The sequence below is a fragment of the Rhamphochromis sp. 'chilingali' genome (genome assembly GCF_963969265.1).
Source record: "Rhamphochromis sp. 'chilingali' genome assembly, chromosome: 16".
Classification (NCBI taxonomy): Eukaryota; Metazoa; Chordata; class Actinopteri; order Cichliformes; family Cichlidae; genus Rhamphochromis; species Rhamphochromis sp. 'chilingali'.
Genome location: NC_137943.1, coordinates 13,012,020 through 13,026,591, shown reverse-complemented (window position 1 = coordinate 13,026,591; position 14,572 = coordinate 13,012,020). Strand labels below are relative to the sequence as shown.

The window sequence follows — 14,572 nt, the reverse complement described above, 5'->3', positions numbered from 1 at the left end:
AGGCCCCAAGTGTCCCAAGAAAATATCCCCACAACATTACACCTACAACACCAGCCTGAACTGTTGATCTGAGGAATGATGGATCCATACTTCCATGTTGTTTTCCCTGGCATCTGTATGTCACAGCACAAATTGAAAGTCAAGATTTTTCCTGCTGTTTTTTTCTGCTGTTGTCCAATTTTGGTGAGCCCGTCCTAATTTTAATCTAAATTTCCTGTTTTTATCTGACAGCAATGGCACCTGGTGGGCTCATCTGCCACTACTAGGTTGGACATGCTGCGTGTTTAGAAATGCTCTTCTGCATACTTTGTAAGATGTGTTTATTTGAGTTACTGTTGCCTTCTGGCTGTTTTCCTCTGACCTCAACAAGACATTTTCTTCCAGAGAACTGCCACTTATTGGATATCTATCTAGAGATAAATAGTCGCGTGGGAGAATCCCAGTAGATCAGCAGATTCTGAAATACTCAGACTGGCCTGTTTGGCACCAAAAACTACCTTTCTTCACTAATTCTGATGCTTAGGTTGGATTTCAGCAGGTCATCCTGACAATTCTCTAAATCACAGGTAGGCAACTCCAGGCCTCGAGTGCTGGTGTCCTGCAGGTTTTAGATGTGTCCTTGAGCCAACACAGCTGATTCAAATGGCTAAATGACCTCCTCAACATGTCTTGAGGTTCTCCAGAGGCCTGGGACTGTACTAATCATTTGATTCAGGTGTGTTGACACAGGGTGATATCTAAAACCTGCAGGACACTTGAGGCCTGGATTTGCCTACCTCTGCTCTAAAAGCTGCCATAGTTGAACAGGTATACGTAATAAATGGCCAATGAATGTACAAAAAGTAGCTTCAATTTTACCCGAAGCAGAAGTTAAACCCTGCTAACAAAGGCTACTGATGCATCAGCAGTCAGTAATGTGAAGTGAGATAGTGGTCTAGACATTCAGCATGTCACTTTGTGTATATTGCTAAAAAAAAAAATACAGAGGAGGCGGTAAATAATATTGTAAAATTTAATTTCATGGCATTAATATAATGTGTGTGAGCAGACAAGCTATCAAAATCAAAACAGAAAAAGAATATATTTTACACAAATGAAATAAGCGCCAGCAGCGTCACAACCACTTTTGAGATGACTGAAGGAGGAGGAGAGAAGCCCAAAAACAGGACTGCTGATACAGATCAAACAGGATTGGAAACCCAGACCTCCAAGTGTGTTGCATTAACTGTCAAACAGGCAGATGACTAGGCTTATAAGGTGTCAGGAAAGGCTATTCTGCTACGCCGTCGGGGTTAACTGTGGCAGCTGCTTAGGTGGTACCTTCAGTCCTGTTTTTGCACTTGAATGTAGCAGACTGTTCCTGGGTCAGATTACAACTTGAAATCAATTCAAACACTTCTCTCTGAGATTGATCGTTAGTGGCATAAAGGAACTGCTTCCACTGATTTCTAAAAAGTGCAGATTCAGACAACGTTGCATCCCGAGCAGATGGAAGCATGTCAACACTGTCGATTTCAATTAATAACTGACCCAGGTAAGGAGGGGACCGTTGCAATGGGTTACAGGTTCTGACAGCACTGCAGTTTGCTTCCTCTCTGGCCATCTGTGGTCGGCGGCACGCTGATGTCCACCACGTTGTTTCCCGGGGACTCGTCATGGGCAGACCGCTCGGCAATCTGCTTCTGCGATACGATGCGGTAAATTTCTGTTTTTTGAAAAGATGAAATGGAAAACATCAGCTTTCTCTCTCAGTCTAAAAGCTTGCATAATTTACCTTTAGAACCACTAATGTGGGATGTGAGGTGGTAGTTTTACAGCTCCTCACTCGGTACCCGACTAATACAGTTTATTATAAAAAAAAAAAAAACTTTATAAAGAATAAAAAAGTTAAGCTACCAAAACAAACTATCCTCTCTGAATCTACTGCATATCAACCAAAGGTTTCATGCCTCATTGTGTGTGTAATTTGATCTTTTTTTAATATTCTAGTGACGTGTGGAGCTCTGGCATTCAACCTCCATTCACAAGCACACCTACCTGTAAGGATATTTTTGAAGGCTTCTTCAACATTTGTTGAGTCCAAGGCTGAAGTTTCTATGAAAGACAGATTGTTCTTTTCTGGGGAATGGGAAAGAAAACAGATTTAGTAAGAGTGAAACATCACTGTACCAATAACCTTTCTGCAGCAGTACCTGCAAAAGCGCGGGCTTCGTCTGTGGGCACGGCTCTGAGGTGGCGCAGATCACTCTTGTTGCCAACCAGCATGATGACGATGTTGTTGTCGGCGTGGTCTCGCAGCTCCTTCAGCCAGCGTTCCACATTTTCATATGTCAGGTGTTTGGCTATGTCATACACTAGCAGCGCTCCCACCGCTCCTCTGTAGTAGCTGTAACAGTACCCAACATGGATGTTAAGAGTGAATTCCCTTCGTTGATTGCAATGCAGAGGCGACGTGCAGATGCATGTGCACAACGCTACATCGGACTCACGCTGAGGTGATGGCCCTGTAGCGCTCCTGTCCTGCTGTATCCCAGATCTGAGCCTTTATCGTCTTGCCGTCCACCTGGATGCTGCGCGTGGCGAACTCCACCCCAATGGTGCTCTTGCTCTCGAGGTTGAACTCATTTCGTGTGAATCGAGAGAGCAGGTTGCTCTTCCCCACACCCGAGTCTCCAATTAACACAACTGTGAAGAGAAAAAAGAGAAGATGATTGTATTAGTGTGGGATGGGAGAGGCAGCGGATAGGCCCTGTGTTCTCAAATCCAGGAAATGTTACAAAGCAATGGGCAGCACAGCGATGTGGTGGTTAGCACTTTTGCCTCAAAACAAGGTCCTGGGTTCAAATCCAAGTTTAATGTTGTCCTTTGTCTGAGTTCTCTCTGGGTACTCTGGCTTCCTCTCATAGTCCAAAGAGGTTAATTCTGATTCTGTAGGTATGAGTGTGAATAGCTGTCTGTCTCTGTGTGTTAGGCCCTGTGACAGATTGGCAACCTCTCCAGGGTGAACCCTCCCTCTCACACTATGATAGCTGGGATAGGCTCCAGCTCCACCGTGACCCTGAAGTGGATAAGTGGAAGAAGATGGATGGATATAAGGCAATGACTCTAAATCATGGTGTCAGTGGAAGCCTGGGGCTTTCTATTTTTGTAAGGCCAAAAATGCTTTCTGAATAATGAAAGAAATGACAGAATAAAACGCTAAAGTCAAGATGCTAGTGTGTTATAACTCAATAGTGTTTAAAAATGTGTCGGTTTCATTTATCTTCATCACACATTTAAACACGAAAATAGCATTTTTGGGCCTTCATATACCTGATGAAGGTCAGATGGAAACATAAATGTACCAGGGTGCAGTGTGCAGCAGTTCTATGTAACTCTTTTTTTAGAGCCTATGTAATATGATTGGGTTCTCTGCCACATGTAGCAACAAAACAACTGCAAAGCTTGTGTACAGACAAAAAAAAAAATCATCCACACAAAAGAATGCAGGTCTTGTACTTCCTGAGGGGAGGTCCACTGTAAACAATGATGTTGTGATGTGTGAACATTCTATATAAAACCACCAGGAAACGAAACAATACTATCAGCCTTTTTTTACACTGATGAAAATACTAAACATGTGATAAACAAAATAAACTGCTCATTATCACACATTTGAAATGATTGTGACATTTCACCAATCCAGAGGTTAGTCGGGGTAAAACACAGTCAGGGCTGTGATATGAAACAAACCGCTGAGAGCACTGAGGTAACCAGGCTTTACTCGGTTTATTCCCCTGTCCTTCGACAAACGGAAAAAAGAGCCGAACTTTGTCCCTGACGACATCACGCTGCTCCGGGCTGCAGGAAGCTGATAACAGGCTTCATCAAAACCTGAATCGACAGTTTAAGGCCGCCTTGCCCTTCCTGTTTCGGCCGTGTACACAGAAGATGGTTGGAGCATAGAGAGAGAGAGGGAGAGAGAGAGAGAGCCCTCGCCTCCGGCAGATGCCCTATTCATCCCACAGAGGATACTTTGTTACATCTAAATGGCCTTTTGGCTTATACAGGCCTGGGATGTTAATGTGCCACAGGAGCTGATATCACGATCAAAGGAAGGCATTCTGGATCCATCTGAGAAGATAAACACTGACCCGAGTCTGGAGTCTGGTACCGCTTCAGACAATCCACCAGGCCCACTGCCTGACATGACAACAAAAGACATTAAGCTGCTGCATTTACAGTGTCAATAAGACTGTCTGAGGACCATCCTGATCTGGCGATGAAGCGTATTGATCAGTAAGAGGTAGAGGCTAAGGCCTTCAATCAGCCTCATGAACAGGATTGAGAAAAAAAATTAAATATGATCCAATAAAGGTGGAAATTCTCCAACGTGCAATCATGCTATGCTCGGTTATTTATATATTTTTAAAAAGCTGAGCACACGCAGGGTGTTGCGTCCTTTACCTATAAATATAACTGCGGGCGCCGTAATGTCACAATGACAGCATTATATTGTAATAACACGAACCGACTATCATCCGGGCAGTTTCCCAGAAAAAACTCCGTTTCCTTTAAAAAAAAAAATGCACACAGCTGCTCACAGCACAGACACAGTAAGACATAAAGCATTCATAAAGCTCTGCTTAGTCGATGCGAGCCTGTGTAAAGGGGAATGCAGTCATCTTTTTTTTCTTTCTTTTCTTTTTCTTTTCTTTCTTTTCTTTCTTTTTCTTTTTTACCTTTGAACAAGAAATCGTATTCATCGTCTCGGTTCCCCATTCTAGACGAGGCCGCTGCAGCGCTTGTCTCCGGAAGAGGATGTGTGGAAAGTATGGGTATGAATTTTCGCTATATGCCAGAAAAATATGGTAAAGGTTTGTACTCAGACTCTGCGCCAGTGTTGGCTGTCAAGGCGAGCTGACCGCAGAAGGGGAGAGCTCCCAACTCTGCAGAGGGAGGGGAGGAGTCCCTGCAGTTCGCATAGTTTCCTCCGGGGGGCGAGCTTTACTGGTATGCCAGCAGATATCTACCATTCATCTGGTCCCCACATTCAGAGGAGTGTTTAATTCTGAATGAATAACAAGGTCAAGGCACGTTAAATTATCTTTAGACATTATGCTAACATTATGTGGCGCGTGTGAGAGTGTGTGTGCAAAACAGGGGTACTATTCACAGCACACAATAATATAATTAAGGCCAACAATACATTACTGGCTACTGAAACATTTTAGGAGATTCGAAAGCTAAATTTTAGAAAACGTTATGCTGCATAGAGAGAGAAAAAAGTGAGAAAATGGGGACTGTGCATTTACATAAAATTACCTAAAAGCCAATGTAGATAAAAATAGATATTGTAGATAATATGATATCTCATTTGCATAAAAGAGAAATGTGATAAGATGTGTATTTTTTAAATAAAATGTTTATTTTATGTAATTGTTTATTATTGTTATGTTCTGTGTCTTTAGATATTTTTGTAGACATCTGCACATATTCTTCAGTGGTGATTACACGTCGCATACATTGGTGTGCTTTCGCATTAACCCATTTAGACCCTATGAGTCCGTGGCAAATATTTTTAGTTTTAACTACCAGTAAAATGTGTCTTTAAAAACACAAATTATTAGATTTTCCTCTAAAAACATAATTAATAGTTTGGGGGGGGGGGGGGGGGGGTATTTTTTTGAGTGGCTTTCCCTTTAATGTCCTTCTGACACTTGGCCCCGCCCCGCCCACCAACTCTGCTCCAATTGGTCGAGCACAGCGTCAGCTGCCGCAGCAGGAACGCACGTGCTTCTCCGCGCATTTCAAGATCAAGATGGCAGCCTCCGTATGTCGGTGCTACGAGGTTAGTGAGATTCATGTCCTTCGTTGCAGTCGCCGAGCCTCGGGCCCGCTCTCTGGTTAAGGGAATAAACTCGCAAGGCTTCGCCATCAGTCTCTTTATGCCCGTGACGTGAACGCGCTTTAGAGTGGTGTGTTTTACGCAACTTGAACGCGAGATGTCCGTTAGAAAGGGCCTTGTTTCATCAGAGGCACGGCAGAGGCTTACTAATGTTATTTAATTCCTGGGGTCTTAAAATCATAGCATTGTATTGACTCGGGTTTTGACTCTGTGTGTCTGTGCTTGAGTGGCACATTTCATTTAAAATGCGACTTTTAGAAGCCTGCATGCAGTCAGGTACTAGAGCAAATATGATCAGTGACCTCGCTGCTATAAAACCACGAAAGCTGTTACAGTTTTAATTAGAGCAGCGGTGACCACTTGTTTTAGCTTCTGTCTCCTGACAAATAACCGAACCATCCTTTCAATATAAATAACTTGATCACGCTTCATTTTACACAGACAGCGAATATGGTGCGTTCGTCGTTTTTAGAAAGGGTCGAAAATTGTAATACCGTGTGTATGCCATTGTTATAAGCAGAGGATTAAACGCACCAAAACAGATCATTGCTGCCACAGCATGTTTCACCAAATTTCTCATGTTTAAATGTACAACCATCAAAATAAGTTATCAAATAAAGGACAGATATTAGCAATTAGAGGGGAAATCTATTAAGACTGGATCATGAATTTTGAATTTGTCCTGGTCAGGATGAAAATATCCCACTTAGGGCAGAAGACATTTATTTATTGACAGGATGATGATGTGCTGCATTAGTCACAGTCACCAGGTTTTAAGCACACTCATGGAACATGTTAGAGCTTCATCAAATGAAGGGATATATTTTAGAAGTATGGTATTATGTGCCGGTTTACCTCCCAGCTAACTATGACTGACTGATTCTGCCTGTCTGTTGCAGCTGATTGGCAGAAATGCCTTGGCTCTCAGCTCCCGGACTCTGGTCTCCTCAGTGTGGAGGGGAGATCATTACAGGTTGCAGAGGAGCCCAGGTGCAGCTGTGCAGGTACCCAACAACACCTCCCATTCACCCTCAAGATACTCATTTATTAAATCACTGCTAATGTAGAGTTGTGCCCGTTAATTTAAACAGTTCTTTTAACTTAAAGTGCTGGGATTACTTATCTTTATGCCCTTTTTTAGTTTAAGGTTTTATGAAAAGCAATGCATAGGTTCTGTATTTTTTTTTCTTCTCTTTTTTCATTGTTCCAGTCGCAGCATGTGCTTAATCTGTTCACTCTATTGGTGCACGTGTTTGTCCAGCTAAAGTCCTTCTCTGTGTTTGTTATCAGGTGCGATATGCCTCAGGACGGAAAGGTTTTCTGGGAGAGTTTGTTGATAACCTTCGTCAGGAGTTCAGTAAGAATCAGGAGATGAAGGAAAACATAAAGAAGTTCAGAGAAGAGGCCAAAAGGCTCGAGGAGTCCGACGCCCTTCAGCAGGCCCGCAGAAAATATGTAAGAACATTAGCTGGTTTGATTTATATTATATATATATAAAGATAAACATCAAGCTTATTATATTTAATTAGTTTTCTAGAATTTTAATGTTGTTTTTAAAAAATTTCTGATCAGAAATCGATAGAGGCAGAGACAGTGAAGACATCAGAGGTGTTTAAGAAGACCTTGGGCTCTCTATCAGAGACCGTTAAGGAGGTAAGGCCAACCTGATTGACAGCCCCAACATGAAAATATAATAATTTAATTTGGAATCGCACAGTAAGAGTTCACATTAAGTTGTAATGTTGTTAAAAATGCTTTCCAATTAAAAAAAACATTACGTGGAAATCATTAATAAAATGAAACCTGCTGTGTGCTTGCGTGCCATTTGGATCAAAGAGTCTCGAGGAAGTGAGTCGTAGTGACATCGGGAAGAAGATCAAGGAAGGTGTGGAGGAGGCCACCAAGACAGCCAGAGGCTCTGCTGAGTCTTTATCCAAGGGAGGAGAAAAACTGGGCCGGACCAACGCGTTCAAGGCCATCTCACAGGTCAGAAAACGAAACGAGACGTCTATAGATGTCCAAATTAATGCCTCTCATCTTCATCTTTTGTACGTTGTCGTTGGTATCCAGGTGTCTGCCAGACTTTATTGATGTTTTGACTACAGCAGGGGAGAAAATGGAAGATTTTGGAAATTAGCATTTAGTCGTTAACACATCTTTCTTCACAGGAACATAAGGGCAGATTTCAGACACCAGTCAGTTGTTGGTTAATTCAGGTCATATTTGGCAAATAGTTGTTACGTTCTGGGCTATAAAATGTTTACAAAAGCCTTCCTCAGCTGCTTTTTGTTACTGCTTTCTTAAGAAACTGTTTCTTTAGAAGCAGCTTAAACTTTGAATTTACTTTTGGATGTCATTAAAATTTTGGTTTAGACTCTGATTATGTTTATAATTAAAAAGTGCGAACTCTCTGCAGGGTGTAGAGTCCATGAAGAAGGAGATAGATGTTGGTGACGCCGGCCCTTACAGGGCTCCTTCTCAGCTGAGGAAGAGGAGCGATTTCTCATCTAAAAGTGCAGATGACGACACCAGAGTGTTCGAGGCCAACGAGTGAGTAAATGTTAGATCTCAAAACCAGTCCAATGACACAAGCTGTTGTACACCCACCTCTCTGATGCGGCGAATTATCTCCATTTTTAAATCTCAGAGAGGCCATGGGTGTCGTTCTTCACAAGGATTCAAAGTGGTCCCAGCAGTGGAAGGACTTCAAGGACAACAACGTAGTTTTTAACAGTAAGAACGTCTGGTTTTTCCTGCTTTGTGTGATATCTTTATATGTAATTTCTCTTTATGGCAGCAGGGGGCAGTAGAATGTTTACTGTAGATTCAATGATCAGCTAATAATGAAGTGCAGTCATGAGCTGTTTGCACAGGTGCAGAATGTACCTGCCGTAATCAGTGGAGACATGTCTAACCTGTTCAACCTCCATTTTTGTTTCATTCAGGAATCTTCGAGATGAAGATGAAATATGATGAAAGTGACAATGCCCTCATCAGAGCATCCAGAGCTCTAACTGACAGAGTCACTGACTTCCTAGGTAATGCTCCACCACATTCAATCCTGAATTTGGAGTTCCTTTTCTCTGTTAAAGCCTTTTATCTGATTGTTCTCGCCAGACCTCAAATCTTGTTCTTCTTATTTTAAAAAAAAAAAATCCTTTTTTATCCCAAAACCTATTAATCTTCTGATTAGTCAGGAATACTATTAACTACGTGCTCCATGGTACTGACAGATCTTCTAGATATTTGATGATGTTCACCAGCTTCGACGTTACACATTTAATTTGTGGTACTGAGTGTTGTTGCTGCTTCTGATTTTAGCCTTTGTTTCCTAGGTGGTCTCTTCTCTAAGACGGAAATGTCCGAGGTGCTGACAGAGATCCTGAAGGCAGACCCCAGCTTTGACAAAGATTCTTTCCTCAAACAGTGTGAGAAAGACATCATCCCCAACATACTGGAGGTAAACGGGTTCCTCCAGCCTCTGTCTGTGTCTGTCTTCACTCTCGCTGTTTCCGTTAATGCTTTTCTCTGTGGAGGTTAGGAAGAGACTTGATGAAAGTCTTGGTTCATTTAGCCTGAGTTTTCACTCTAGTTTGGATCAGATCCAGTAATGAATTTCCTGTCCTCTGTTTGAGTTCAGCTGTTAGATTACTGAGTTTAAACCAAGTTCAGCAGCTAAATACATCATTCAGATAACTGAGGGGATCCAAGAGCTTATGATACAGTTCTGTAAGTCGTGCATGCTTGTTATGTAAAACAGATAAAATGAAATAAAATGCTGTTTATGATTATATCAGGAGGAGAGCACTGAGTGTAGTTGAAGTCTTGGTTTAGAGTAGCAGAAAATGATCTCAACATGTTCTGATTTTGAATGAATTCACTAAAGTTTACTGTGCTCGGTTAAATATGAGATGTGGGATTTGCTAAAATAATTTGAGCATCCTGTCTAAAAGTCACAAGAATACCTGTGAGATTTGTTTATGTTTTTAAAGCTATAATTCGGTATCTTTGTCCTTTCTGCAGGCGATCATCCGTGGCGAGCTGGAGGTATTAAAGGACTGGTGCTATGAAGCTGTGAGTTATTAAACACCACTTGGTAACAAAAGCAGTTTCTACAGGTGTTGACATAATACAGGGGACACATGTGAAGAAGAAGAGCTTATTACGTTGTGATGTCTACAAAAAGACACAATCCTACTTTTTAGTAATTGCATTTTAGCTGGCATACAGTATGTGGGAAGCATGTTTTAATGCTAGATGTGTGTTACGTGTATTTGTACTCAGACCTACAGTCAGCTTGCCCACCCCATCCAGCAGGCCCGAGCTCTGGGGCTTCTCTTCCAGTCTAAAGTACTCGACATCGATAACTTAGATGTAAGTGCTCTCCCTGATGCTCGGTAACCATCATGCAGCTTGTATTACAAAGCTCTTTCCCTGTTTTCTGCTTTTCCCTTTCTCCTTTCATTTGTCTGTTCATTTTGTAACCCTGTGTTTCAGCTGGCGATGGGTAAGATGATGGATCAGGGCCCTGTGCTGATCATCACCTTCCAGGCTCAGGTTGTCATGGTGATTCGCAGCCCCAAAGGAGATATTGTGGAAGGAGATCCGGTCAGTCAACTCACGATCACTGTGCTAGAATAGGGAATCCAATGGATACCATCAAAGCTTCCTCAAGGAAGTAAACAACACTAAAAGGCTGAAATCAGATCAGTGGTCTATAACAGAGGCCCATTTTTTTTAATGTCTTTCAAATTTATGGGTTTGATGCAGCAATATTAACTTGTCTGATATCATCGGATTTCAACTGTTAGCAATGTTAGAGGCCTCAAATATATCATCATAAGCCAGATCATTTATTAACTCGCTACATTTAAAGTTTGAAGTCTGCAAAACTCTTTGAAATTCACTGTTTCTTCTCTTTTCCTCCCTCAACAGGAGAAGGTGATGAGGATGATGTATGTGTGGGCGTTGTGTCGGGACCAAGAGGAGCTGAACCCCAGTGCTGCCTGGAGGCTCCTGGACATCTCTGCCTCCAGCACAGAGCAGGTCCTCTAAGAGGAGGAGCAGGAGTACAGTGGCTCATCTGGGGGACACAAACTGAGATACAAACACATACCTGGAATAGCTGCACATCCTTTATACATTAAGTTGAACAAAGAGAGAAGAGGGAAACCCTGCTGCTGTGTGAGAGAGTACCATTTCCCCATTTGTACCCAGAGGATTTATGTGCAAGCGTGCATATTTGACCACCCTCTGACATGTAGATCCAATTAGCTTTGGAGATAGTTTATGACACATTCAGTTAAGTTTGTCTGTGCAGTCTTCTGTACTGGTACGCTCAGTGTTTTGGATTGCCTGGAGTATATATATACAGCATAACTAATTAATTTCAGCGTGGATGGACCTGCATCTTCACCAGGAGCCTGCATTGTTTCATCTAAGCTGCATAGCTCATCAATACTGGACGGCTGGTGGGCAGATTGTAAATAATCCTGTTATGACAGTGGAGGAAAATGGACATGCAGTCTGTGATATCTGTTGGTCTTTAGGGGGATGTTTTATACCTAAATTACATTGATCCCGGTTAAATAATGGAGCTGGAAGATGAAATTGTTGACTGTGGTGGGGACCTTTGAATCATCTGTGCACAGGAGACACTTTAATAGAGCAGCTTCAGTTTTACTTTTGTGCCCTCGGTGAATGGATTTGGGCACAATGTTGAGACTAGTGCATTATGGGTACTGTAGTGCATGTTAAAAGCATAAAAATATGCTTCAGTTTTTGCAGCAGATGAACCACAGCTGCCTCCTGTGTAGCATCAACAGCATTGAACAAGCAGCGACCAACTGAGCTGAGTTTGACAGAGAGAGTATTTTTTTCTCAGTCAAAGCAAACCAGCCTTTAAAGAATGTTTTGTTTTGTTTTTTTGTTTTTTTAGGGCCTAATATTAAAATATGAATTTTCAAAGTCACCTTGAAAGAACGGATGAGAGCTGCAAGGGCTTTAATGTTCTTCAGTGTCAGTGTTTGAAGGGCTACTGACGACCAGAAAATTTAAACTAAATTTTCAGATCCTTCAGTGCTCACTTTGTTGGTTTCTGCTTTGCTCCTGCTGGTTTTTACATAAGAGTAATGGTGAAATGAAAAAGTAAAACAAGGATAAAAACATACGACGTCCACCCTGTCATGCCGAGACAAGTCTACAGTTTACTGGGACTTGAAATCAAATTGAGAAATCGAGGAGATAAAGCTCCCAGTGGGACTCGTATCTACTTATTAGTGTAAGCTTATATTCAACGTCGTCATGCTTGTGAGCCGAAATGGGACCACCTTACTTTTTCCAGTCATTGAGGCAGCTTTGATGTTTGAGGAATCGTTGCACATTTTTCAGCTGAGCTGTTTGGTTTACATTTACGTGGCTTTGCGAGACACAAATGATGACGATGATTGACACGTATAGATATCGTTGTTCATGTAAGTAAAGATTACACACATTCTGATCGTACTGTAACGTTACAGCTTCATTCAGTTCATAATGAATGTCTTTAAGCTTCATGTTGTACCGCCTCTGTAAAGACGCTCTGAGTTTGTGGATGTGTGTGTTCTTTAAGCACAGCACTTCCCATTAAAGGTCAAACCGCACGAGGCGGTTTATTGCAATGTCCGAAAGTCATGGATGTGTCTGATGGCCACACCGTGCTCGCCTTCTGCTTCTCATGAGTCTTGGTTGTGTAATCCATCACATGGTTGCGATAGTGTTGAAAGAAACATGTGACATGTTGTGTTGGAGTCATTCCTGGTGATTAAAACAACACACTCGCCATAAAACATGCACTTTTATTTATGAGGACGACGGGTGAGAGGACTCGTATTTAAACGTTATTTTTTATTGAGTATGTGTATTTCTTTCTGAACTGAAGCCATGCTGTTTTGGACTCTGCTGCCACCACCAGTCAAAATGTGATTACAACAAGACACAACTGTTTCTCATGATCCCACATTAAATGCCAAAATGTCCCAGGGGAGAAGTTTCTGTGATTTGGAGAAACTTATTTTTTTGCCTGACAGATAGTGATGTTTGCATCTTGAGTTTGTTCTATGCAAACCTTTAACGGCAGTAATGATCACTCAAGGTTTGAGGCGCCACAGGCAGGACCTCAGTTTCAGTCATGTTGTGTTGCTGTAAAAACTGTCCTTGTACATACTGTTTTTATTGGATCAGAATAAAGAGAAATTCTAATAGTTCAAGTCAGACTAGATTGCTTTACAGCGAATGACAGCAGACCCACGATGTATTCAGATCTCCTTTATTTCTCTCTGTGTGTCAGTCAGCAGAATAAAGAGTGCTGTATTATGATTTGTTTCATCCAGCCTCTCCCCGAGTCAGCACATCTGAATACTGTGTGTTTGTGCTCGAATGAGTAAATTAAAGTCTGCGCATTATGTGTGTCTGCTTTCTCATTTTAAAAACTGACCCGCTTTGATAGATGCCTATTGACACTGGTTGATAAACCTATAGATTTGGTAATACAGGGCTGATAGATTAGCTTCTACCCCGGGGTCAATATATCAGGCGGGCGGGGGCTGATCCCTCAGCTGTCTGTTGTGATGTACGAGTATGGATGTCCTCATATCAACTAACCTCTTTCAGTTCTTTGGAGTCTCCTTGCTTGTCTGACTGCAGCTGAAGCCTACGAGGGAACGAATAACCATACATGAAACGTCAGAATTATTAATGTATGATGCCATTATCAGGTTTATTATGTTCCTACAGTTAGGTTTGTACGTTTTTGGACACTGTACACGAGCACAGTGGGTTTTAAACCTACATGTGACTGAAGTGCAAAATAAAAGAAACATCTTCCATGAACTGTTTAGGATCTGCAGCCATTTTCATACACAGTCCCAAATTTTCAGAGGCTCAAAATTAACTGGACAAACTAACAATCTTAAATATATGGATTTTTCTAATACTTTGACTGGAAAGTATTTAACTTTGACTTTGATTTTCATCCATGATTACCAGAAGTCTGCCTGGATCTGAGGAGCATAGCCTTGTACACGTTGCAGTTCATCCTGCTGCTCCTATCAGCAGTCACATGAAGTGTTTATGTGACTCTGGCGGCCGTACATGCCAACATTCCTTCATTCAGGGAGGTATCGTTTAACAATGCTATGCCTACCTTCTTGAGAGAGTTCATGACTTGGCTAAATGATGTGAAGTTGTTTTTCTTACCCATGGAAATTACATTATCACACACTTTAGTCGTCTCCTGTGAGCTTTCAGGCCTGTTGGTGTTGCAGTTTATTCCATCTTTTTAAGAATGAGCCAGATTGTAGATTTGGCCACTCTTACTCCACTCCTTGCTCTCTCTGAGGTTTATTTTGGCTTCCTTAACTTGCATCACCTTTGGGCCTCATATTGACAGATCTGGGTCATTTTCTAAGTTGAACTCTTGGAAAACGACCCAGATCTTTCACCTGTCAGATTCATCAGTAAGAAGGGGAAAGGACACACCTGGTCATGAAACTGCTCGTCCTTATTGCCCTCATACGTTTGAGCCTCTGAAAACAGACTGTGTGAAGTACTTTTGTTGAGCCCCATGAGTTAAAGCTGAAAGTCTACACTTCAGTCACAGCTCGATTGTTTGACTTAAAATCCACGGTGTTGGTCTACAGAGGCAAA

The 14,572-nt window shown here is 41.9% G+C and overlaps 2 protein-coding genes across 2 annotated transcripts; one reads left to right on the top strand and one right to left on the bottom strand.

Moving 5' to 3' along the window:
* Positions 1-998: 998 nt before the first annotated feature.
* Positions 999-4,940, bottom strand: LOC308412803 (ras-related protein Rab-11B-like). Its single transcript, XM_080907379.1, has 5 exons — positions 4,722-4,940; positions 2,490-2,685; positions 2,193-2,386; positions 2,038-2,118; positions 999-1,705 (listed from the first exon to the last, which is right to left on the bottom strand). The coding sequence occupies exons 1-5, from the start codon at positions 4,759-4,761 to the stop codon at positions 1,560-1,562; spliced, it is 657 nt and encodes a 218-aa protein (XP_080763505.1). The 5' UTR covers positions 4,762-4,940; the 3' UTR covers positions 999-1,559.
* Positions 4,941-5,758: 818 nt separating this feature from the next.
* On the top strand, positions 5,759-13,329 carry LOC308412445 (mitochondrial import inner membrane translocase subunit TIM44-like). The gene is made up of 13 exons (XM_080906815.1): positions 5,759-5,830; positions 6,787-6,891; positions 7,178-7,342; positions 7,460-7,540; positions 7,724-7,873; positions 8,304-8,437; positions 8,535-8,620; positions 8,833-8,925; positions 9,223-9,347; positions 9,911-9,961; positions 10,172-10,261; positions 10,385-10,495; positions 10,823-13,329. Exons 1-13 carry the CDS (start codon positions 5,801-5,803, stop codon positions 10,940-10,942), a joined length of 1,341 nt encoding a protein of 446 aa, XP_080762941.1. The 5' UTR covers positions 5,759-5,800; the 3' UTR covers positions 10,943-13,329.
* The last annotated feature ends 1,243 nt before the right edge of the window (positions 13,330-14,572 follow it).